Below are 27,197 nucleotides of genomic sequence, written 5' to 3' on the forward strand. Positions count from 1 at the left end.
ATAAAGAAATTTCACACGCAACAAAAGACTAAAGTCTTCTCTTTCTGTAAATTATGGATTTACGGTTTCATGTTTGATAGAACTGATAGGAAAGTCAAACGGACGGGGCTCCTCTCCTCTCCACTCTCCATCCTCCGCTCAGATCACTGTGATCTGTGGAAATGCATTATGCACGGTCAAGAGCCTGAGGGACCTCCGCTGCCATCACCTCTCCTCCAGTCTCCACCCTAACACTTGACATTATTTATCGGCTCATCACCGCCGCAGACCAACAAGGCCGCTCATTAACATGCAATTAGTGAACTGTGATCTGGTGGTGGGTAAAGCAAGGCCAGCGCTGTGCTGTCACCTGAGCAGATGTGTCTAAACAGGAGCAGGGCCACATAGTTCATTAGGCACTGAGCGAGCTATGACTCTGCTCTGTTTTTTGTAACTCTACTGAGGACTGTGGAATACATTTTGGGGAGTAAAACACAGACTTTTGTTCGGTCTTTGATATTTTTTATTCTTGCTGTTTTTCCCTTTCTTCTCATACTTAAAACCAGTTCACGGTTTTGCTTTCTGTGTGGCCACAAGGATCCACATTAATGTAAAATTCATCATTTGAGGGAGCCTGCACTATCATGGTGCACATGGTGAGAGCGTTTAAATCAGTAAAGTCAGACTCTCTGCACACCTCCCAGGATCTTAACAGCATTTAAGATTGCTGTGGAAATACATAAAAGGAACAATGTTCTCATGATTAGAAATCAACCAAAGATTAACTGAAAAAACTCCCAGCGTTCTTAACAGTTTCAAGGCACTAGTGTGATTTTTTTTTTTTATTAAAAAAGGTGTTAACAGATTAACCAATGTGTAAAGCCTTCCAATTGTATAATTCCATTATATCATTAATATCACTATTTTGGGTTTGCAGCAAATTTACTGCATGGTTCAGTTTGATCAGTCTCATCATCTTCATTTCCAGTTTTAGCGATGAACTGTTTTCAGAAAACAAACTCTAAACAACTCACATTAATATCCTCCAGGTCCAGGAAGTTTAGTATGATGCCATTCCTCTTCCAGATGATCGGCGGGCGCAGCGTCCCCTGAATAGCGCAGGTAAGGACGGCACTGAGGCCCACCGTTACTGTGGAGACGCTGATCCTCTGGTCCTCTGCCAGACTCAGCTGCACTACTTCTGTTGGAATGAGAGTATGAAAGGAAATGATTGGTGTTGGACAGAGAGAGAGAATGGATGCAAGAGATTAAGTTGAAAAGATTTAGAAAAATGAGAAGATGGAGAAAGAGGGAGAGAAAAAAAGATAGCGGAGAAAATCACAAATCAGAATGAGTGTGCTGATGTGCTGGAACTGTAGCCAAGCTTAATACATTTCTAAGCGTTCATCTCATTACCAGTGGACCAGGGAGGATAAACAGCTGTCCGGGAGTGAAGGATATCCAGCATGAAAAAAGACCACGTGTCAGAGGACACACAGCTAGCCAAATATCATTCTTCTCATTAAGGGAAATTTATGTTCATTGAAATGGCCATCCAATTCAATTCACCTTTACGGCAAATTAAGAATTATTCTTCACTGGTTCCCCACGGCATCATAAATAGTATCCGTCGCCGAGCTGTGTGGCCAAGCATAAAATGTACAGTCACAGTTACAGTCTGGAAACTTTGTCATGTACTGAACCTTTTTCCTCTGGTCTGTTTTTTTCTTTTTTAAATGGACATAAATACATACAGAGTGTTTGCATAAAGGTTAGCTATGTAATTTATGTATATACATAGATATATATATGCATTACAACCCTACATAATGCTTTGTCTGTACACACTCTATGCTAATAAATCTGTGTCAAAATATGCTTACAAATAAAGATCATTTTGTAAAAGAAACAAGTGTGTATAAAATTGAGAGAGGAGCATAAGTATGCTGAAGACTGCAAGATATTGTGTGGATGGGAAGTTCAGGCACGTCAGCACTGCCATTGCATTTGTCAGTGGCTGACCCTGGGTCAATATTGATGTGACAGAATATACTTGGTACACTAAATAAAGACACACAGATACCTGATAGAAATCTAAATGAAGCCATCTAAGCGCTGAGCAAATTATATACTATATGTATGCATATGCACACACACGCACACATATGTCTGTGTGTGTGTGTGTGCATACAGGACATTTACAGCACTGACACTATTAACTGCCCTTGCTGTATGACTTTCCAGTACTGCAATATCAAAAGAAAGGATATACCATTAAGGATGTAATTATTGCAAAAAGAGGGAACCAGCAGGGAAACTGAAATCTTTCAATGTCGACTTCCAAAGTTAAATGCTAAAACTTTCAGCGCAGAGTAATGCAAACCAATTCATTCAATATCGCGAACAATTCCATGAGAAAATTGAATACAAGGAATACCTGAACTTGAAGAAGAATTTATACAAACCCTGCCAAATCAGTAATACTCCGCTGTTTACGTAAGCATCATTAACAATTGTCTACTTACTAATAATTAATTGATTTTGAAAGGTTACTCTCTCACCCAGATGCCATCTTGAGTTCCCTGCCCACCTGACTCCAGATCTATCTGTCTATCGATCAGATCTATCATGACCAATAATGGCACACTAATCCATTTGATCAAAATGATCTTAACATAAAAACTGGCTGACCTGCAGTTGATGACTGAACAATTTGGTATAACAACAAATTTTCATACACCTGCGGGGACATTGTCAAAACAGACTTCAATTAGATGGCTAACAGACTTTGAAATGTTTGTGGGGAACTTCCTGTCCAGATCCAGACTTTGACAAAAGGTGTTGTAAAAGACCCCTGGATATTAGCTGTCTGTTTCACGTAACTCTCCAGGTGATAGATATATCTGGGCTGACAGCTTGGTCTGTCAGTGATATTTCAGAATGCCTTGGGTACAGTACCCTGCCAGATCCAACAAAGTTATAATTCAGCAGAGCAGTAATTTGGGTGGCAGAACAGGCTTTGAGTGCCATGTGGACAGATGAAGGATGAAGTGCATTGATCTGACATGGCTTGGAGGGGTGGTTTCAGGGTGGCACTGTGAATTTCAATCAGACTGCTGCTCACATTAAATCTAATCCAGTGCTTGCAAGCGAGACCTGTGCGGTTTGTTGTGTCTTCCTGCAGCAGTTGACTGCTCAGATAGACATCTAGTGCGGCTTCATATTGATTCTTTAAAGGCAGATAAGGAGGGATACAGCTTTAAAAGTCTGCTGGCATGGACTGTCTCTCTAAAGCTGTGTCAGAGCAGAAGTACAAAGTGTAATTAATAGACTATGGTAGATAAAACACCGGTGATTGTGAAGTCTGGGGGTGCTTTAAACAGCTACAGTAGATTCAAATAATCAAGAGTTAAGTTGGGACTGTAATCTTAAGTCATTGATTGGACACACTGGAAAAAGGCAGTTTTTAATTTTAATTCTTAAATCAATAAACTGCACAAGAAAAATAAATGAAACATTGATTGGTAAGTTTCAGAAGGCACTAGGTTTATCTGTTGTTTTTTTTTTAGGAATAACTTTGTTTTACTCTGCTCTGAAGCAGTACTGACAGTGGTGGGAGGATAACCTTCAACTCAAATCCCCTAACAAGCCCCCCAGCAGAAATTACAGTCACTACGCTGTAATGCTGTTGTCAACATACCAAATCAAGGGACAGAGAAATTTTTAATGGCTGTTTATTTGTGTTAAAGATATGCAAAATCAGATGTCGACTTCCATGTTTGTAACTTTTCTTATGTTTTAGAATCTGAGAAAAAAATATTGTGAATTATGTTTTTTTTTTTTTTTTTTTAATTAATATTATTCAGGCCAGTGTTTGCAAATGTGTTATTTATCAGGTGTGATTTAACTGAGATATGTCTGTCTTTAGTGCTGCGTTTTTTAACCTTTCACAGCAAATAAAAATGGAAATGTAACCTTGAGAAAAATAATAAATGAGCCAGTGAACTTTTCAAATGCATCAGCGTTGAGTCTTATCATGAACAAGCCACAGAACTCTGCTAACATACAATTTGCGGTTATGATTTAAGTTGAATTATCCCTTAGTCTGGGTGAGTACTCGATTCTGATTGGCTGCACAGTGTCAGTTGTTGATAATGAACATCTCTTAAGCATTACAAGTGAGACCGTCTTTTCTCGTTTTTTAATTATTGCACTGGGTACTATTATATGAAAAAAATAAATCTGAATATTATCTCTGAATGAGGTCCTGCAGTGCCTCATCCTTACCACAAGATGGCAACTGCAACACAGAAGCTGCAAGCAGCCTACAGTGCCTCTCCGAACTTGCTTTATAGGCTCTCACATAAGTGATCATCATACCATTTCTGTTACTTCAGACTGCGACTGATGGCACACACAGACTATCAATGACATGGCTGGATGCAAGATATTCTTATTGTCGAACAGACTATCAAATTATATTTACTTTTTGGCAATGTTATCCACTTTGAATCTTGCTAGCATAACGTTAGCTTTCGGGCTCACAGTTGAGCTGAGCAGATATGCATGATTATTCTAGGTATTAATCAAACCCACAGGTGTTGCCAGGGAAATGGAGTTATAGTAACTGAAAAAACTTGAACACTATAAATTAATGTTTTTTTTTTTATTTGATAAGAGACCATGGAAATGGAGGCCAGACTCTGCAAAAAATTCCTGACAATGGACGCGTCATTGGGTATTATCCCTCACGTATATCCGATTGTTGGATAACAGTCTGTCAGTTCTATTGTTGCCATTTCATTTTCTGTGGTTTTCAAAAAATATTACATTTGATCCTACACACATTTAACTCAACCACAAAGCTTACACTTTCAGAGCAAATCTATAAAGTTGTTAAAATGTCCACCCACCTTCTGTTCCATTCTCAGATGACCCAGACAAATTGCTTATCCACAAGCAGTGTCTGTTCTGCCCTGGCTTGCCGGGGAAGGTTGTCATGACATTATCTAGCTAATGATTCCTACAGTTTTCCCTCCATTTCTCAAAATAGCTCCAATGTGTAAGTTAGTAATTGAGTTTCAGGGGAATTCATGAGCTCCACTGATCGATCAACTCTGCTAACTGAGCTATGGGCTGGCTGACAGGGCCAACAAGGGGGTTTCTGTATTCAGCTCTGGAAAGATGTACAGTACATTGTTAGTAAAGAGAGGAAAGAGTGGGAGAAAGACGAGGGGAGCAAGGGCAAATTTTGAGAAAAATGTAAAGACAGAGACAGGGACAGGACTTGAGAAATAGAAAGGCATACCGAAATATGGACTGAGACAACAAAGAGGCATTAGAGAAGGAGTAAAAATGTGTGTGCGTGTGAGGCAGGAAGAGAGACAAATTTGATGCAGAGCACGTAGACGATCTCCCAGGGAATAACTAATGTGTTGAGCTCAAGACTGCAGCTCAGAGAGTTGTCCCATTCCACTTTCATGAGATCAGCCTCTCGTGAGCTGGAGTAAGACATCAAGGCACAAAGAAGAGGAGCAGAACACTGTGGCTTTTTTTAGAGGGTAGAACAGATAACATCCTGACTGTAGACTAGAAGAGGGAAATGGAGAGGGGCAGAGAGCAAGGTCGAGATCGAGAAAGAACGACAGATGGAAAAAGGGGTAAAGGTGAATGAGTGGGATGTGGGGAATCACAAGGAAGCTGGAAAACAAGCTGACAGACACCCAGTATGCATGGACTTGTTGATTTGGGGGTCAAAGAATCCACCATGGAGTTTAAAACTGAGCTGCTTTGGTTTCATGTAACGATGATGTCAGTGGTATGAAAATGATTAAAATGACCATTAACTAACTATTTCAAAGGATCTCTAAAAACCCGTTTTTCAGATTTTTCTTCCAATGTCTATTCACCTGCAAATTACCAAATCCTTGCAACGGCAATGAATTGCACCTTCAGGTAAAGAAAAATGGAAAGAAGGCAAAATGTGAACAGGAAGCTTCATGTCCTTTGCATACATTTGCATCCATCCACATTGCATCCATCCCTAAGTACGACAGATGTGTGTTTGAGCCTATCTTACTACAACCGAGAGAACACACACACAAAGTCCATACGAACACCAAACAAGAGTGCTCATCCTCTCTCTCTCTCTGAATACAAGCTTTAGTGGAGGGTAGTGTGTCACTCACTCTACACGTACATCCTCCGCCATCTGTGTGTCATGTATGGAAATATATGCACGGCTCATTCAATTATTCATATTTAACCCTCGTAGAAAAAAAATACCCTCATTCTGTCTCATTTAGTAAATTAAGATTCAGCTATTAATCATTAATCTCATCACTAAATGAAAAGCAGCTACTGCAGTAAGTGGGCTTGATTTGCCAGCCTTCACACTTCCTACGTGTTCCTGCAAAGCTGTCCCACTACCATGCAATGGAGACTTGTAGGATTTCAGAGTAACCTCACGCTGGTGCTTGTACTTGGGTTAGCCCACGACTAAAGTCAACTTTTGTATCAGGCAAAAGAAAAAAACAAAAACATGGATTTTCTGATCAATAGTTGCTAGGCAACCACCCAAAAGCCATTATAACAAGCAATCTTTGACCACCACGTGACACAGCACAATAGTACTGCATGTCAGGCTGTGGTTAAAGTTCCTCACCGCAGAGTACGCTTCCAATCACATGGACACATGCTAGCACCTGTCATCACCTTTTATTGTGTAGCAATTAGGAAACATGCTTGGAAGCCATTAGCAATAAATATAACAAAGAAGTGTTTTATTATATGGTGATGCCTTAAAATGTGATGTTTGCACAAACTGTATACACTCACATATCTGTGACGTGCAGAAGAACGATGCAGTTATACTGATCCAAATGATCAGGAAATTTATATAATCAGACATATTTTTCAACTGAAATTTGTTATCTAATGTTTTTAATACCTTCAGAGAATACATTTTGTCCAGTATGTTAATTAAATAATGATTAAGTAATGATACACTTTTTGAAAATCAGTTATTTTATCATTGTATCGTAGAGCATGCATGTGAAAAAGACTGTAAGATTTGGGTTGGGGTTGGCAAGGGTTGGTAATATGATTCAAATCCAATAGTATATAGTGTTTTACAATCATTGTAATGCACTTACAGACACTGTAATAATAGTGCAGATGCTGGCTTGAATGTGTGGAAGACTTACTCAGGGTCTTCCATTAATCGCAGGGCCAACCTTGCAACTAATAAAAGAGCCGCTCTACTGAATAGATGAAATAACCAGATCATTCAAATACCTAAAAAAAACCAGGATAGTCCATCACATCGAGCAAAAATTCTCAAAATACATCATTACCATTAAACACTCCGGCCTACTGATTTGTCCAAGTTGACCTCACCAAACAGTTATGTCAATAGAAACTTCAGAACAAAATCTCTCACTGTCTTACATTAATATCTTCACATTGTTCAGTAGCAGGCTAAAGCAGGGATGAACCGAATCTAAAGATGCTCAGTTTGTCAGCCACATAGCCTCTAAGCACTACGTGGCTGCATGTGATAATGTCCTCTGTGAACACAATGACACTGGTGGGTTTGCACAGTACATGTAAAGAGACAGGACTCCCACTGGGAGCCCACAGTGGGTACAAATGATCTCGGTGTGTCACTATGCGTTCAGTATGAGCGCTGCTCTCTGCAGGTGGGCTGGGGTCATTAGCAAATTTATCATCCATGTTTCAAGCACAGTGACACACTGAATTAATGTCATGTTGTATATCATACTTTACATGCGCACCCATTTTCTATATCAATCAATAACCATGCACTCACAGAGAGTCAATGCTATGCATACAGAGTACATCACACCACTCACACAGTTTACATATATACTGTTCATTTACTGTCGTTCATACACATTAATTCTTATTTCATGTGCACACACAAGCACTAATTCTCTCTCACACACACATTCGCACACACACTAAGACGTACATACGCAGAAGTTCTGTCTTTGAGAGTGCTGGGGTGGTGATTATTCATGGGAGGGAGATGGGGATGAGCAATCAGCAGCTAGCTCATTAATCACACTGGATGCAGACCCTTAATCTCTTCCACAGGTAAAGAGGAATCCTCTGCCGCCGCTCCTCATTGCTTAACATTTTCCTCCTCTACCTCACTGTGCCTCCTTCTCTCTTCCACCCACTGCCTCATTTTCTGCCTGAAGCTTTGTCTGCAGCTCTGGTTATTTCTCTCTCTCTCTCTCTTTCTTTCTTTGTTTTTCTCAGTCTCTCGCCCTCTTGATATCTCTGTCTTCCCTTCTGTCTCAGTCTTTTCTTTTAATCTGCCCATCTTTCTTCCCCGTCGTTCTGCTTTAAGTGCCTGCTTGCCTGGATGTCTCTCAACTTGCCACAGTGGTGCTTCTTCTCCAGTGGGGTCCCTTAACTACGTGGAGAACATGCCTTGTTAAGATCACAAAGAGAAGACTGAAAGCGAGCCAGTGGAGGAAGTGTATAGTATTGGTGTATGTCCAGGAAGGAGTATTTTTTTCACATTCTCTTCCAAGCTGTACTCGTAGGCCAGGAGCAGCGGTTTGGCAGGAGATCTGGTTCTGCTTGCTGATGAGCTCATGGTGACTGCATGATAACATTTGACAAAATTGCTACCTCTTCCTTTTTGATAAACAACTTCTAGCACTTCCTAGAACAAAATAGATAATACAGTGTAGTCTATATGATAATAGACTTCACTAATACAGTGTAGTCTAATATGATGGACAGCTAAATTATACTCCTGTCTTTTGTAAGACCACCAGTTTACAGAGCCAGCAAAAATTCAAACACCTTTTTTGAAACATAATAAGATAATTCTTCACTACTCTAACTGATGTGAGAGACACTAGGGGAGTTAATGGTTAAAAAGCACTAAAATAACCCTGCTGTTGTCAACAATTATGTATTACTCAAAATATTTACGACCATCTTCCTGAAACTGTACATTTCCCTGGCCATTTAAAGGTAAAAATTCTCCCTTGCATTACTTAATGACCAATTTTTGCAGGAAACGGTTGTTATAACAGAGCCCATTTCTGAGGCGGGTGTTGCTGCCAAGCACCTGTGCGCATTGGAAGGCGACTGTGGATTTGCAGAGGATGAGGTTCAATAATGAACTGACATCAGTTGGGCAATGACAGGGCAGAACTCTCTTTACTGTGTCATTCAATCCCTAAGGGCGAGAGTAAAAATGAACAGATTAATTGCCTGCCTGGAGGGCTCACAGACATGTTTACTTAAGTAGTGCTTCAAATTCTACAGATACAGACAAATCTTTTATCTTATTTCTATACATTCAGAGATACTTTGCTGCTCATAGTTGGCTCTGTCATTTGAAACAGAATTGTTAACCTTTGATGTAAAGTCTCTTCAATGCCAAGGTTGTAAATTGCTAACACAGTTAAAGGGAAAGTTACTTCAATATAAGCTTTTATACTTTGCACACAGCTTTTCCACTATTTATTGTGTTAAGATTCTTGAAGGTCAAAGATACCATGACCCTCTGGCATCATTAATTTACACTAACTGAGATGAAAGAGAGCTGGTAGGCTGTCACGTTTTTTTTTTTTATTTTACATTTTTATTTTAATAGAGCTACAAAAGAAGCTTATACATTTCCAAATTCCTCAATCCTGAAATTTAACTTAACAGAAATTTATTTGACAACATAAGGCAAGACAACAACGTGTGTTTGTATCAACTTTTAAACTGCATTAACTTGTGGCATGTAGCTGAAAAGCCATTTATGAGTTTTATTTGGTGTTAAAGCTTGTCCTTGTACCACACTAATAAATATCATTATTGGACATGGATCTGACATGTACCTAGTTTGATTTCTAAAAGTGTATAGTATCAAACATTATGAAAACAGCAAATAGCAACAGTAAATTTGTATTTGCTTGTATGCATAAACAGGAAGTGGCATGTATAAAATCACCGTTTTGCAATCTGTGTCAAAGGTTATAATCCAAACTAAATTTGAAAAAATATGCTGTATTTAGAAAAATCAAGTGTAAGACGTGTTATCTTCACACTCTTTGGTTTGATAAAACTGACATTTTAAGTCTCAGAAGGCCAAAAAAGTCATCCTGCTCTGAGAGGCTTAATGGAAACAAGCTGACAGTCTGGAGCTAATCTCCCATACTTCATTTGGCCGGATGAGACCTAATTCATTAAAGCGATGCTCTCATCTGATAGCAGCATAAGATCTCTGACAATCTGGATAATCTTTCATCTTTATGGAAACAAAGGAAGACCCCTCATTCCCTCTCCCCAGCTATGCCTCCTACTGTAAACTGTGAAGGCATTTCCTGACAGGACTGGCTAAGTGGTCTTTCTCATTTTAAAGCCCCTTCAGCCTTGGGGAGGAGGAGGGTAAGAGAGATTAGTGGCCTGCAGCAGAACTCTGCACTGCAGGAGCCACAGTTTGACCTGACCTGAGGGTTTGCTTCGATGAGGACAGAATGCACAATGAGGTGTACTGAGCTGAGTGTTTAAATAAGGATACATGCCTCTCATGTGTACTGAAAAGAGTCAAACCCAGGCACATTTTCTAATATAGACACATGCACACATCTACATAACCATAGTCTGATTAGAGCTGCAGGATGGAGGACCAATGGACCAATAATTTTTTTACATGTAGAACTCATGAGGGCTTCTTTACAGTGAAACCACTCTAAGGTTAAAGAGGTCAATGGACTCTTGAGTTTAGAGTGGTGAAGTGGTGAGAGCCACATACGAGGTAATGAAGAGTTTGAATTTGATTTGCTGCAGTAGAATTCGGAGGGGTTATATTTTTTTTCTATACAGAAAAGTGAGGTCAATGTTTGACAAGGCCAAATGTGAGGGGGAAAAAACAGAAGCCAGTGAGACCACATTTAAAGAGACAAAGGAAACAGTGTGCAAAGAGGGTTGTTTCTCTTTTATAGTCTCAAGAGGAGCGCTGGAATGGGGTTACATGCTCCGATGTTGCATTGATGAAACACCACAGCATTCAGTCAGAGCTAATGAGTACCATTTTACAGTGTGACAAATTAAAAACACTTATCTAGTATTACACCCCTGTGCAAACTACTCGATTTTTTAAAGATCACTAAGCAGCTTTTCTGTAGACTATAGAAAGTAGGTTGTAAGCTCATATAGGTTCAAACAATCAGTATTCCACGTAAGATTAAAGTGGTTCCTTAAACAGAAGCCATTTCCTTAAAAATACTCTTCATCTATCCTACTTTGGTACTGCAGGAAGGTCACTGATGAATAAAGTACAGTACAGGCGGATGAAAAATAAATCTGTACGTTCAGTTAAACACTTTTTAAGAATAGTAAGATATAACAGTTCTCAGTGGATAATAGTTGGAAATTGCGGATGAATTGCTTAAGAGTATCTGTGAGATACTATATACCAGTACTTCAAAAAAACTTAAATATTTATATGTTTCGGGATGCACCTTTGCAAATGAAGAACATGTTAAGTACGACCATGAAGGCCTGCCTGGACGGCTGTGTTGATGTTTGGACGTGTTTTGGGGATAACATAATTGAATAATGCTTGCACACTGGGGATGAGGCCATCACGCATACTTTCATTTGACATAAAGCTGGGAGGCAGTATTACATGAAGCAGTTATGTTCCTGCTCCAGCATTATTCCAGTTTGGACATCTGCCATTCAAAATGAATTTTTAAATTTATTTAAAAAAAAAAAAAAGGTACTTGAAAGACATGTTCCGGTGCATCCCACAGATGCCTAATCAAATTGAAATCTGTGGAATTTGAAGGCCAGGGTTAAGCTCTTTTTTAGATTCTCTGGGCCATTCCTGAACAGTCATTTGTGATGTGGCAGGGTGCACTGCCCTGCTGGGGGAAGCCACTGCCATCAGGGTGTGCTGGTGAGGACCTGTGCTTGGACTGCCATGATGTTTGGGTGGGTGGCGCGTGATAAAGTGGCATCCACATAAATTCAAGGACTCCAGGTTTTGCATAAATGTTGCATTGTAATGAGATAAGGAATGTTATTCCCTTCACCCATCAGTGGTGTTAATGTTATGAATGGGAGATAAACAGAAACGTAATCTATTTAAACCACATGATTTTGAACAATAACATTTTCTGCAGTATAGAGATACTACAATATCGTTTCTTCATTCTTCTAGACCTAAAATGTTGGCTGATTAATTAGCAGAAAAATGTACTAAACAGCCATTGTAATATGGCTCCATTATAAGCACTAACAGGATTTTTAAAAAGCTGCTGATGAGTTGATGAAGTTGATTAATTGCTCCATATTTTCCCCTGGAGTGCTCTCCCTCTCCGCCTTCCTCTCCCTCTTCCTCTCGCTCCACTGTGCAATGAATTATGGGAGAATAAAGTTTGTCTACACCAAGCATACAACACATGACTAAATTATTATGAATCCTCCAAGCACGACAGGAGTTTTGAACATAATTATGAAAGTTTCAGGCTAAATTCCTGCATGCTAATGATTAAACTATATGTGAGCAGCACAGAGCCTGTAGGGCAGAACTGTTGCCTCAAAGTGAGGGGGACGTGGGTTTGATACCCAACTGGACTCTCTCCATATGGACCTGACCTCAAGTAACAAGTGACCTGTGTGTTTACACAAGATAGCATATGCTAATGTTTGTCACTCACTGACTAACAGCGCTAGTGTGAGAAATCTGACCAGGGGCATGTTCTCTGGCCGACAACTCTGCATGCTGCAAAGGAGGTGACAACATAGAAGCTCAGCCATGGCTGATTCGGACCTCTTTGTAATAACGGTCCGTCATGAGCTGTGAATAATGAGGCATTTTGGAAGACGTGACACCTCTGAATTTGTCCCGATGGCGATATTCTCTTTCTGGCTCCTGCGTGGCCTCTGCTCTTCTGTCTGAAGGCGGTGGATCCAAATTCTGTCCACATAAAATTTACTCAAGAAGCAGCTCAGTTTCTGTCATAGACCATCGTGACCCTGGTTAAAAACCATAACAATAAAAACCTTGTGATGATTAATCAGTCCTGGGCTGCTCTCAAAATATAAATATCTGGTCTGGATGGAATGTTGGGTTCTCTATATTACAATTTAATTAAAGAGTTTGGTCTCGACCTGCTCCAATTGGAAAGTGTCATGAGATAACTGTTATTGTGAATTGGCACTATATGAATAAACTGAATTGAAAATTGAATTGAATTAGTCTGATGATGTTATTTTCTCTTCCTGTCTTCACCCTTTTCAATGTAACGTTCTTATCCTACAATCCTTCATACTAAGCGGAGCGTTAACATTTGTTCTGTTAGTCTTGTACACAAACCTCTGCACAGCCCTCTGGATTTTGTGTGAATAAAGCTGAAGTGCAGGCTACATCCTGCCTCTCTTCTCCTACTTGTCTCTGTGCAGCTCACATAGACAGACCTGCAGCCCTTGATGGCAGACCAAGACAGACCGTTGAGAAACGGAGACAGCTGTAACCTGGTTGCTACGTTTTTATAGCGTTACTGGCTGGGGGCTACACAGCGCTGCACAAAGGCTGATGGCCAGAAACATCCTGACACAGCAAAATAAAGAAATACAGGCAGAGGACAGGGTCTCAGCAGATACAGACACCACCACCACCACCCGCTTCTAGCTTTAACCATCAAGCCTCCTCACCTCATGTTGTTTTAGAAGACTTTCCTGAATAGGAGCTTGTTGCCACAGGGAATATTGAGTACTAACAATCTGCTTGGAGTATGCAAAATTATACCTGCTCCTTCTCTCTCTCTCTCTTTGTCATACACTTAAGCTTCAAAATGTTGGTCTGTTTCAGCATTTCATCATTCTGAAGCTAGCAAAGCAGTACTTTCAAGGTATACAGAATAACAAATTTGGTTCTGGAAATTTTTTTTAGGGCCACTAAATGATATCGAGTGTTTGTAAGGAGGAGTATAAGCCCAACAGATTCCTGACACTCAGGCTTACTGCATGACAGCTAATCAAAATGTCTCTCTGAAATTGTTAAATTGCTTTCAGCTCAATTGCATATACGTCACATCGTGTTACACATCTTGTCAGATGATCTGTCTCAATGACTATATCTATCTGATATCTATAATCAATATAACTGAGATAAGATTTGTACAAATTTGCTTGCTGCAGTTTTGTTTTGTTTGCCTCAAATAAAGCAGCACAAACACGGAGATGAAGTTATGATCAGCTGCTGATGTTTTCACTACTATTTTTATGTTCTTGTTTAACAGAATTTTTGCAGGACACACAAAATCTTTATCTCTTCGCCCATAAAAACCTGATGTGAACATCTATTAATGGGTAAGCTGTTTTACAGGGCCGGTAATTTGTAGAGTTGTTCCCGGAGTTGGCATTTCAGGCTGATGCACGGATGCAGCCTCTGTGTATTAACTTGTGCTTGTGAGTCATTCTTTGTCTTATCTATAGCTATGCTTTGTTTTCATTAATCTCATTAATGATCACCACTTCTGATGTTTTCCATTCAATACACCTTACCTACGATGTTAAGATCTACTGTTCCCCATTTTTGCCCAGATTCGGTACAGTCAATTCAATTTAATTCAGTGTGTTTGTATAGCCCCAAATCACAACAAAAGTCATCTCATGATTTAGAAAAGCATCACCTGCTTTTCTAAATCCTCTCCATCACTCTTCGTCCTTCTCCTTTCATGATACTTTTGGCCTCCTCCCAAATCCTATTCTCTACTTCCTCTCTGGTAAACAGGCAACATCACCAAGTTAACATTTGCATCTTATGCAGCTGCTCTGCATTTGTAGTCCATAAACACAGTTTCATCCTTTTGAATATGGAAGAACTAAAATTAACAGCCCCCAAGGTGTTTGTTTGGATTTTGGATGTGTGAGATTTGACTGTTTCCCTCCTTTATGCCGTTCCACTGCCTTTCATCCCTTTATAAGATCTGAGTGTTTGTTGAGTTCAGCTTAGCGACGTCAGCGCTGGCCTCTGTTCAGTTCCGACATATAAACACAGGAGGAAACAATTCTTGCTAAAACACGACCTTATCTCTGTGACCAAGCCATCTGGACCAACTTGCTGATGAGTTACACAAAACAGATGTTTGCCCATAGAAAATTACTCTCTCTCTCTCTCTCTGGATGCACGTATGGGAAATATTTCTCCCACAGAAATGTTGTAACAGCACAGTACCCAAATCTGAGGTTACCCAACCGTGGCAGGTTATGCAGTTGTACTCTAACCTTGTTGGGTTATTTTGTGTTCCGTGAATCTGCTTTTATATTCTTCTTTCTCTCTCAGAAAAAAAAAAAAAAAGCTTTTTAGTCTTTCTCTCCCTTTTCGTCGCTGTGTTTATCTCCTTTGTTCTGAGAGAACATTTTCAAAGCTGATGAAGGTGGACGCTGGAGGGGACTTTGCTGAAGAGATGAGAGGAGAGAGAAGAGGAGCAGTACCACTCCACGTGAGCGCGCACAAACACACATCCACACGGAGACACACTTGTTTGAAATTGCAGAAGGGTGTTAAAATAAGAAAAAGAGAGGGAGAAAGGAAGGATTGTTCCACCAAAGAGGCAAGAGAAAGAGCAAATCAATGGAGGCATGATAATGAATTATTTCCTCGCCAGAGAGGGAGGGAGGAGAGAGATAAAAGCAGACCGCATGCTGTGGCACTAACAGCCTGGGGGCTGCTGCCTGTGAAATATGGTGCACTGGAACACACTCGCTGCCCTCGGGACCCGCTGGTTGCAAAGTAAAGAGAAAAGGGGTAAAAAATAGAAATAAGAAAGCCGCAAAAGGGGGTGGGGGGTGGGCAGAAAAGAAATGTCTGAAAGGCTAATAGGTCGAAGTCAAGCCCCTCAAGTCCCAGCGAAGCCTGGGTTTATATCTCTATGCCTAATTAGAGACTTAAAGATGAAATTAAAGTGGTGGAAATGAAAGAAGGATAGATAGACGAGGGTACTGGAGAAGGTTTGGGGGGGTGGGATGGGATTATTCAGCATGTGTAATTATGAGAGATATTAGATGTCTGGTAGAACAGTGAGTGTGTCATCAGTGAGAAGTCATGTCTTAATGATCCTTATATGATGTTCCAGATGTACCGTGAGGTTTTTACAAGTGTGTTTTTCCTCCCATTACAGCTAGACGTGCATTTAGAAGCCTCACCGCTGACTGCTGTGAGTCTGAGAGTACACAGAAAGACGAGGGTAATTTGTACTTCATTGCACCGTGTTTAACAGAGCCAAGGCAGGCATTTGTCGAATTCCTTTCTTGTTCTTTCTCAAAAAATGCATCCTGGTCAGTCAATTTAGGTGATTTAAATTTAAATCTTTCCAATTAATAAACACCGGTGGGAAGAGTATCAATACATTGATGAAATACTCAAATATTCCATATGGTTAAAATGTGAACTATGGGATTCATTAATATCCAATCTTTAGCTGCAATCTGTTTGTGACACATTTTAACGTTACTTTATTGCAAGAGCAGTACAGTCGTAACCTCAACTGAACTTAATATCAATCTAATACACTTTTTAAAAGGAAAAAAAAAGGTCGGAAACTCTTTCAGTTTAATACATCATCCCTCTGTGATGTGAAAGACTTTTTTCCTTTACTCACTGTTGTAATTTGGATTTTGAGAGAACTGACTTTCCTTCGACTTACCTCATCTACTCCATTTATTAATTTACTATGTTCCTAAAATTAGTTTCAACATCCCTCAGAGTCTGATTTCGGAATTCAGTACATCCAGCTGTTGTTTTTAAGTCTAGGTGGAGAGAGCAAATGCAATAGTGCAGTAAGAGCAACAGAGAGAATTTTGTCAGTGGAGCAGATAGTTTTATCTGCTTCCTCAAACATCTCGCATTTGGTTATGTTGGGCTTGAGGTCCTGACTGAAACTTACCGTTTAAGTTTTAGTCAGGGAAAATTATTTTTTTCTTCTACAAAACTCAAACGTAGGCTCAAAGACATATGAATGAGAGTCCAGAAACGTAAAGTGGAAACAATAAGAAAACACAGGCAAAGGGCAGGGTCTCTGCACATACTTAACATCAAACACACAAACATGACAGTGGTTTTAATCTTTTTGTTTAAAGTGTTTTTTGTGGCATTTTGGCAGTATAGCGAGGTGACAGGAAATGAGAAATTGAACAAAAAGCTTCCAGCTGGTTGCTGTAGTTACACTGCAAACGTCCCAGAGACCTCGAGGAAGTTTGTCAGGACTGTGCGATATTCATTTTCTGTTTGGTGAGTGGGTGAGTTGGAACACCAGACAAGGTGAACTATGACAAGTACAGATAAGTTCAGCATGCTTCACTAACACATAAGGACAAGGATCCAGTTTGTTTGTCAGCGCAACAAGATTTCAGTTAATACCTAAATGTACTGCAAGTACAGTCAGAGTCTTATCTCCAGTTCCCTTTAAAAGCCTGCTCTGCCTGCCTCTGCTGCACTCATATTTATTTTGTTGTGTGTGTAATAATGATGCACAGGTCTGTGGATCAGGCGGGCTGAGACATACAAATTGGAATTAACACCATATGGGATGCATGTCGGTGGAAAAAAAGCATTGAATACTTATTAATTACATTACCTGCAGCGATCCCCCAGCAGCAAAACAACAAGAGTGTCTCCCATTAAGAGAGACGCTGCACATTAACTTCATCGATTATTTTAATCTTCTGACACACCAACATGACCGGTCAGGATCTAATGTTAATCAACGCTGCATGTTTTAGAAAGGTCATACGTACACACACACACACACTCACACACGAGTTAATACAACGAAACCGTGTAGGAAAAACAGCGCTCCACTGACTTCAGACCAGGTTTTTGTTGGTCAATGGTGCAGTTGCTTTCTGCTGCCTCGAGATAGCAATGAACCAATGATGTGCCTGTCCATACCTCATTTTAAGACCAACACTCCCAACACCGGGCACACAGACGATACTCACACAATTTTGGGGCTGAGCGTGAAAGTGACAACTGAGTCGCTCAGAAACTAGGCATGACACCTGCTTTGCACCAGGCATAACATGGAGCCTTATGTGTCTACGCTGGCAGATGTTTACAAAGCATGGACAACTCATATATCTGTTGCTGTAGTTATAATAATATATATTGATGACCCACTGTCTCCTGTTATCCTTTCGGGACAGACTGTTTTTCATTAAGCTGGACAATATAAATTATTGTTTCTGCTATGAATTAGGGACCACAACAGTCATATTTCATATTTCTCATTTCATTTTTGCTTTCCAGAATACAGAAGATTTCCACCTGGCTGCGGTGTTTACATTTAGATATGTGACCCATATCAGTCTATGTCTCACACCACGTAAGTCTCGTCCCTTAACTGAAGGTCGTGTACAGGGTTAATGTAGCCGATTGTTCCTCTATCTTATTCCTCTCTTCTCCTCCAGGGAATTAACTGCCTCAGCTAAGTGTTGTGCTAAATAAATGATTCGGACATTAAACAGACAGCGCCAGTTTCCATGACGACTCGCAGGGCATCTCTCACTATTGTATTCAAATCCGACTGCTGGATGACTACTTTCTGCAAGGTGTAGTGTGAGTACACGGTGTGTGTGTCTCTGTATGTTGTGAGCTAAATAATGATTATGGAGAACCAAGAAATAATTAGGTAATTCAAACTACATCTAGTTGATGGAAGCTGTTATATGTGTTGCTTTCAATAGACAACATCAGCAAATTACATCGCTTCCCATACACTGACTCTGGTTCGGCCTGCTAGCCAAGGTAGATAAGATCTGAATTTTATGCATATGCATGGTTATTAGGAGTATGACCTTAATAACCTGTGTTACTATAACACAAAAGTATGGCACTTTTTTCCAGGATGGAGAAGGCATCTATCTTATCCTACTCTGTCTTTGATCACCTTTAACAAATGCCGAAACCTGACCAACCCAACCAACAAAGGCAATGTGTACGAGCGAGTCAGAGGTAGAGGAGGGTGGGCCATGAGTATAGTATACAACTTTATGTTAAGACTGGAAATTTCATGTTACTCAAAAATTTATTTACTTGTAGAGATTATTTAAAACATGTTCCCTGTGCCTGCTGAAAGGCTGAGTCGTAACCATTTATGTATTATGTGTAATATTGTGCCTTGTTTTCTAGAACTACCGTGATTTCCAGACTATTGAGCGCACCTGAATATAAGCCGCACTCACTAAATTTAAAAAGAAAAAAAAATTGTAATTGTCTATAAGCCGCAGGTGTCCGCGTTGTCAGTCGCTCTTTCGTTGTCGCTCTCAATGTCACTTTCGTCGAGTCAAAATCCATAAATTAGCCACATCATTGTTTAAGTCGCAGGGTCAAAAGCGTATGTGAAAAGTAGCGGCTTATAGTCTGGAAATTACAGTACTCTACAGCTGAAGAAAGCAGTAAAGTGATAATAGTGAACTGAGGCACCTTTTGTTACCTACAGGACAGGAGAGTAGTTGATACCAAAGAAAAGCCAAAAGAAAAAAAACTGCTTCTGAATTGAAAACGAAATATTTGAGTAGCAATAGTTGATATACCTGGATGACAAAGAAAATCTGTGTGGTCACTGTGAGCTGCAGTAACGCTGAGCACTAGAGAGAACTACAAGAGGGTTTCGTTTTCATTCTTTCACTGGGAACAATTCATCCCTGCTTCATGTGCCAATCAAAACAACTCATTTCCATAGGAAACCGATCTAATTAAAGATGCAAGACAGTGTTTCATATGCTATTTCATCACAACTCATATCCATAACACATATCACATGAAACATGGACCACTTAATTATACAGCAACAAACAGCAACATACTTATTACTTGATAAAAAAAAAAAAAATAAAAAGGAAAATAAAAACTCAGAGCAGCATAGAAGAAGTGTGACTAAAGCATCAACAGCCCCTCACCTGTTACTGCAGCTACCTGACACTGGGTAATTACACAGGAAAAGAGACGACACTTGCAAGGCGCAAGAAAGCCCCTTATACACACACACACACAAACACACACACAAACACACCGGCAATTAGATGCAAGGGTCCATTGAGTGGTAATGAGGCATCAGACAGTAGCTAGGAGAGAGTGGGGAAGAATAGGAAAGGAAAAGGGAAAGGACCGGAAAGGGAAGTTAGTAAGGAAAAGAAAAGATCAGGAAAGTGAGATAAAGGTGAAAAGATGAGAGAAAAAATTAAAATTGGATGGGGGTGGGTGGAGAGAATAAGATGTGGTGGAAATAACATGGACAGGAGACAACAAAAAGGAGAGGAGTAGACAGAGGAAATGCTATTGTGTGGGTGTTCAGCGAACCTCTAAGACCTCCAGTTCAAAGTCACTTTGTTGTTAAGAGCTTAGCTGGGGGTCTCTCACCCACTTGGCTGTCAGAGAACAACAGGCTCCTGTTGTAAAAGTGATATCTGATCTCAGCAAGATCATTTGTGCAGATTAAGGGCAACTTGAGAAACATGAAAGATCAAACCTTGACGAGAGCTACCAGGCAACAACAAAAAGATACTATCTTGAGGCGGAGGCATCAGGGCTCTCTTAGGAGCTTCAGTGGATACACACCAGGTGTGAAATGGACATGGACCTCAGCAGGAAAAATATTTAACCAGCTGCAACAAGTAGATTTCTGAACACAGACACAATCTGCACTCTTATAGTTCAGAAGAAATACTTTATAAGAGATTTCAGTTTTTGCACAAGGGTGGTGCTGATATGACAACCATGTGTCCGCTAAACGTAATTTACACATTTTAAAGAGCAAACACATTTTTCCCTAAATGTCTACCTGTATTTCATCTTGTATCGACATAATATGGAAAGACTGACTGGCAAGTCAGAAATGTTGATAATGAGGTAATCAGTAAAATGTTCACTGACAAGCCTTTTCTATAGTGATACACACAGTATATCTGCTTAGCAACCAAAGTGATATTATTGCCTAAACCTGTGTACTGGTGGGATGTGAACCCTGCTATTATATGCCCACCTCCCTACAACGTCTGTGCTATACTTAAATGTACTATATCATTTTTAGGAGTCGCAGCTGGAAGCGATTAGCTGCTTCATTGAGTCTATGAGAAAAGCAAAAAAAAAAAATACTGGAAGAAGTTTTATAATGAGTTGTGCCCTCTGCCACAGCAATTATAAAAGCCCTGCTGATAACAGGGAGGCACCTTTCTATATGTCCATCTATTTTTGTTTGCGTGCATGTTGTTTATGCACGGAAAGATGTGGATTGTTTTGACATGGCTGTCTCTGCGTGTGTGCAACGTTCAGGTACTTCTATGTTCCAGAGGCAGAGGTTGAAGAAAACTCACTGGGTTTAATGTATTTTTATCAATGACAATATTATCTACTGGCCTTTGCTAATCTCGAATCTCTAGCGTGGCCACAGTTCCATGAAAGCAAAGATTTACCTGCTTTTTGTTTTAGCAATTTTATGCCCATGCTTTTGGATCTGCTAACAGCTGAATAGAGGATTCATTGGAAATTAAGTATTTAATTAGAAAAAGTGGCCTCAGATAAATAAAATGTTTTGCTGGATGGATGGATGGATTCAGCCATGTCCAGATGTGTTTGTTTTAATTAAAACCTTAGAGGCTTGGATGCAGAGTATCTGAGAAGACCACATTGCTTTGTGTCTCTATGTAGTTTCATTTGATGTTGCCGTTACAAAGAGAACATGTTTCCAGTTACATGTCTGATTTTCAGGTGATTATTCTATGATAAACTGACAAACAGCTCCAATACGCTTTTAAATTCTCAAATATCACATGCAGTTTGTTAAAGAGTACACACACACACACACGCCTGAACACATTTATCGCTTCAACCTCTGAAACCGTTGACTTTTTTATCAGACCCCGTACACTCTGTCTCCCACAAGTTACAATAATCTCATTTTCTTTCTTCTGTTTTCACTTTCTCTCCTGCCACTCCCATCCAGAGAGGCTCTGCTCTTATCTTCCACCAGTGACTCTGATCATCCTTCCCCCCCTCCCTTCTCACAATCCCTTCTTCTCCACATGGTACTCTCACTCTCCTACTGTTCTTCTCCCCTCTCCATCTCTGCTACTTCACTTCTCTTGATTTATTAGTCCGACCTGCTGAGTGGCCCTGCCAGCGCAACCCAGCATCTCCATTTAATTCCACTATTAACGAGAGTCATGGAAAACAAACAGGCTCAGAGTGGAAGAAGAAGAAGCATGTTGAATAAATATAAAAACAACAAAGCTTGGAGGGGAAAAACTGCATGTGAGAAAAAGATGGAGGAACAATGAGAGCATGAGAAAACTAGCCTGGTCCTAATTAGATGCTCACCAACTGTGTGGTTTTTGCAAACAAATTCAAAGCTGGGCCACTTGCTCACTACACAGAACCTTAACAAATTAATGGTTTACAAGGTCTACAACTGCAGTTTCATACTCAAGTAACTTCAATAAACAAAGTCCCTTTATGAATTAATCTGATGAGGAAATCAGCAACCCTGACGTTAAATGAAGCTATTAAAATATTGAAGCTAAGAGAAGAGCAGTTTAAATTGGAGAGAAAATTGGGAATCAGATAAATAAATCTTTCACTGAATATGCAGCTGTTAGCTTCTCCAAGACCATTAACTTTTATCAAGAACAAAATGGTTAGAACCTCAAACTTTTTATTCAAGTGTGGACAAAACCTTCTAATGTAAGAACAAGATTCTGAAAAGAAAAAGAAGAGAAACATTCCTCTGCTTTCAAACTGCTCTCTGCAGGGTCCAACATATCTCCAACAGTCCCAAAATGTTGGCATCACGACAGCATTTTTTTTCACCCAGGTCTATAGCTTCAGCTACAGTCGATAATGCTAACTGTACTTACACCGTCAAGCGCTAGTGCAGCCACAACTGTGATCCACAACTAGCAGACAAATATCTCCTCCACTTACTTGGACAGCCTCTAGATAGGAAATTATCTTGGGAACATGTGAGAAAAACACAAACAGATCGCTGAGTTGCTTCGACTTGTGATGGCATTCTCCAAGCCCATGCGAAGTTTACCTTTACAACAGATAAAACAAAAATAACTTAAGTAAGACTTTACCGTTTTGATTGAACAGCAGCTTTAATTTGTAAACTGACAAGAAATATAAATAAAGTTGCATACTCTACTGTAAAGCCGTAAGGACACATGGTCTCCTGAAGGCTAATTCAGTGAATACATGTAGTCTACAGGTAATGCTGAGCTCCAGAAAATGTGTGAAAAGCAATATTATGAAGTCCAGAGGCACATATCTCAGAGTGCACATTTACAAAAGGTTACTGCACACACAATGCGCATAGAGCGCATGTATGACCACAGGGCAGCTTACATACTGCACATGTATCCACAAAGGAGCGCTGACCTTGTGTGAAGGTGTATGTTACATCTGCAGGCTGCAGATATCTCTTAATAAGCTTCCTCGCCCATCAGTTTCAGCGCTAATGCAGTGCTGTCTTTCACCAACCAGTTAATGTGAATCATCTCAACGTCCGCGGGGCAGATTCCTGCACATTTATTATTGTTTAATTACAGCGCTTGTGATTCCGATACAAAGGGCACATGTACAAGCCATCCACCCACTACGCAACGTTGACACTGTAAAACATGTTAGGAGACGTAATGCTGTGAAACCGCGCACCGTTAGGAAACTACAGAGCAGGTTTAAAACCATTTTGCTCTTATCTCTATCCTGCAATAAGCTCGGATGCAAAGGGAAAGTTTATTAATCTGTGGCATTTAAGTCATCAGTGTTTTTCAGGCTTTATTGATTTAAACTTCAGAATTACTGGTTGTGATTTGCAATATGGGCAACTGAATTTAGATACTGACAAATAACTGATCACAACATTTATCATCCCAATTACCAACAAACTGATAACTAAGTTTAACTGACACAAATGTTTTTTTTTTTCTTCAGTGAACTCAAATAACCTTCAGGCCTGATCTGCCAGGTCTAACAACTATGAAACTGTGACAGTTTCGAATGCAGGTAGTTCCTCAGCAGCTGGACAGCATGTTCTGATTAGATTTTCTGTAAAAGAAAACCATTAATGCTGCCAATCGTAGAGGATTCAACGCTTTTAAACAATTTGTCACTGTCTTATATTTAGGTTAATAGACATATTTTCTTCAAAATAATATGATGTTCATTTGGTAAATTATTTTTCCATTTAAAGTAAAATAGACGACAAAGCAGGGTTTAAAGAATGTCAACCTTATGATAGACAGATTAAATGAGGATGATCCATCCTCATGTCTTAATCAGGTCACCTCTAACCAAAATGGTGATGGACACAATGCCAATTGGAAGATTCAAAAAGAGTCCACAAATGGGTTTTGACTTGTCATAACCCTAAGCATTATTCCACGGTTGCACTGATTGGATTAGTCTAAATGTCTAATTCACAATTGTAAATGTGATTGCTGTCTGCCAGTAATGTTTGAGACTACTTGAGTATCATTTAGTTGTCATTATTATTTGATTGTAATTGTAAATCCGTAATCTTGGAGAAAGAAATTCATGTTTAAGTCGATTCTACTTAACAGAGGTGCTAAACAGGCAGTACAGAAAAGTGGATCAAATACATAAAAATAACCTGCTGGGATTGTAAAAGCTAGAAATAAGGGGGTGTGTCTATTTATAAAATAGATTAGGGTGGCAACAGAGTTTTGTATATTATCTGTGCCTGTGTTATACATTAAATAAAGCCAAGACAATGAAGGGGCATCAAACAAAACAATTAGTGAGCACAAGTCCAGTGACTGTGGGAGCAACAATGCAGCTGGAGTTATCACTGATGATTCTTGCATCAAAGCTGAAAAAAGAAAGCATCAACAGAGAAAAAGCAAAAAATCTAAAACAAATGGGATTGCAGAGTAAGTTTTTGTGCTTTGAGTTACTGGGTCTCCAAATCATAACTAAAGCTTGTATTTGAAATGCTCAGCTGAGATCAGACAACCAGAATACCTTCTCACATCATTTAGCTCTGTTATTCGTATTGTATTTTCCAAGCTTATGACCATATTGTAAATTTCCACCCTGTTAAACACACCTGTGATTCCTGGCTGCTATTTTCCCGCACTCAATAGGCAGAGCACTGAGTGCATCTCAGACAAACACACACACACACACACACACACACACACTTGCATGAAAACTTACACAATTCAACACCATCAACATTATCCAGCACACCAGATGCGCCACTCAAAAATAATTACTCCCCCTTGGTGTTGCCTTTCTGCAGCCCAACAGTTAACCTTGAGCGTCATCTGATCAATAGCTTGTCTTATTGTTCCCAACCCATCCCTTCAACTGCTTGTCAAACATAAAGTGCGTTGACAAACATGGCATAGACCCCTGCAGGCAGATCTGCAGGTAGACAGATACCATGCACTGTCTGCTCACTGGCCATCTGGACGGTGAGCAGAGTCTAACAGAGTAATAGCAGGACGGTTCCCACTATAACCAGTCATTAGGAGGCTAAATTAGTGGTGAGGCTTAATGGACCTGCACAGGCTGAAGGTAGAGCCTTCAGAAATGCCCACCTGCCACAGCCACCTATTGGATTAATCAACTTTATTGGATTTTTATCACCACTCTGGACTCAGATTAAGTTATTTCACTGCAGTTTGAAGTGAGATATGAAAGAGAAAAAAGAAAATTAAAAAATGTGAGTTTGAAAACAGGAGTTGCAGCAAGTTGCCATGGCGTCCAGCAACGTTGGTGCTGATGCCACAGTAACATTAGCGGTGTAATTGTGATTATTGGTCTTAATAAGGTGGAACCCGCCTCTCGGCCGGCACTCAGCCTATACCCCAAAGGCTATTATGGTGGTTCCAGATGCTATAATCATGGCTCTGTCTGGGTGCATGGACTAGTGTGCAATTATCAATTTATCTGTGGCTGAAGCACTTTTATCCTGTGGTGTGTGTGTGTGTGTGTGTGTGTGTGTGTGGAGAGAGAGAGACTGACTTCATAGGAGGTCACCAGGTTCTAAACAGTGGTGGTGTGTTTTTCATTTTTAAAAGCGTGTGTGGCAGTGGTATTGAACAGTTTGTCAACAAAAGCAAACTAATTAACTAAATGGTGCACCTGGGGATGTAGTTCTAGCACAAAATGTAGGCAGATAGGGTTTCAGTAGGTATCATTATAAAGAAATTTATGCGCCAAGTACACTGTTTTACATTTCAAACAAAGACAGACTCTGAATATGATTTAAGTAGCATAGACAGTTTTGCAGGATAAAAGTCTGATCAGTTTCAGCAGTTTTTGAAGTGAGAGCCGCTTTTTGCAGTTACTTCCTATAGGCATTCAGATATTTTGTGCGCTGCTTATGTGCACTGAAAGTCTCCACCAGCACTGTTTGTCCTTTTCATAAAGGACAAATAGTTTGGTAACAGCCTCCGCCTGTCCACTTTTATTCACAAGGTAGCTCAATAACAATAAACTAACTAGAAAGTTAACTACTTCAGTTGCCAAAAGCAAAATCACTGTAGGCCAAGGACAGGTGGTTTGGTGGTTACTTAGGAACAATTTTAAAAAATGAATCACACTGCTCTATTTTTGTTTGTTTGTTTTGATTGTAGGTTTCAAAAAAGGACAGTGCACTTTGCTCTGTCTGATCAGGGAAGAGGATGAAAATAAGGGTACAAGGAAAACTGACAAAAAAAGGAAGGAAGCGCAGACAGACTAAAGACTTACGGAAAGCCGTGTAGAACTCGTGCAGGCTGAGGTGTCCGTCGTTGTTGTAGTCATCGTAACGCAGCAGGTCCTGCATGGTGCACTCCAGCAGGCTGTCCTCCAGGTGCTCCTTTATAGAGATCTAACACACACACACAGACAAAACACACATGGTGTGTTCAGTCACATGGCAGAGAAAAAAAATCTGCATGGAGAACTGGAGAAAGGCAGATGATAAAGGACCAGCCATAAAATGACTTAACACAAAACACCTTATCATAGCCCTCACTTATTTTGCCTTCATCTTTTTATTCTAAGCTATATGCTGTAAGATTGAAGCACATTATGCACATCCTGTATAAATGTAAATCTGACATTTTTAAAGGGGAGATATCCACACACATTTAACATTTCAGTCTTCTAGGGTAGTCTAGGCATTTTTTATAAATATGAACAGCTGCACTCAGCCCAC

At 39.9% G+C, this 27,197-nt stretch overlaps 1 protein-coding gene across 3 annotated transcripts in view; it reads right to left on the reverse strand.

Moving 5' to 3' along the window:
• The window catches only part of fstl4 (follistatin-like 4), a 247,803-nt gene that overhangs the window by 27,525 nt on the left and 193,081 nt on the right, over positions 1-27,197 (reverse strand). For 2 of the 3 annotated variants that reach the window (XM_046410300.1, XM_046410297.1), the window contains exons 6-7: positions 26,747-26,867; positions 1,014-1,180 (exon numbers count right to left, since the gene is read on the reverse strand). In XM_046410300.1, the coding sequence (XP_046266256.1) occupies positions 1,014-1,180; positions 26,747-26,867 (288 nt within the window). The remainder of the gene's footprint in view (positions 1-1,013; positions 1,181-26,746; positions 26,868-27,197) is intronic. The other variant, XM_046410298.1, reaches the window with a different exon arrangement.

Source organism: Scatophagus argus, chromosome 14 (genome assembly GCF_020382885.2).
Source record: "Scatophagus argus isolate fScaArg1 chromosome 14, fScaArg1.pri, whole genome shotgun sequence".
Taxonomy (NCBI): Eukaryota; Metazoa; Chordata; class Actinopteri; family Scatophagidae; genus Scatophagus; species Scatophagus argus.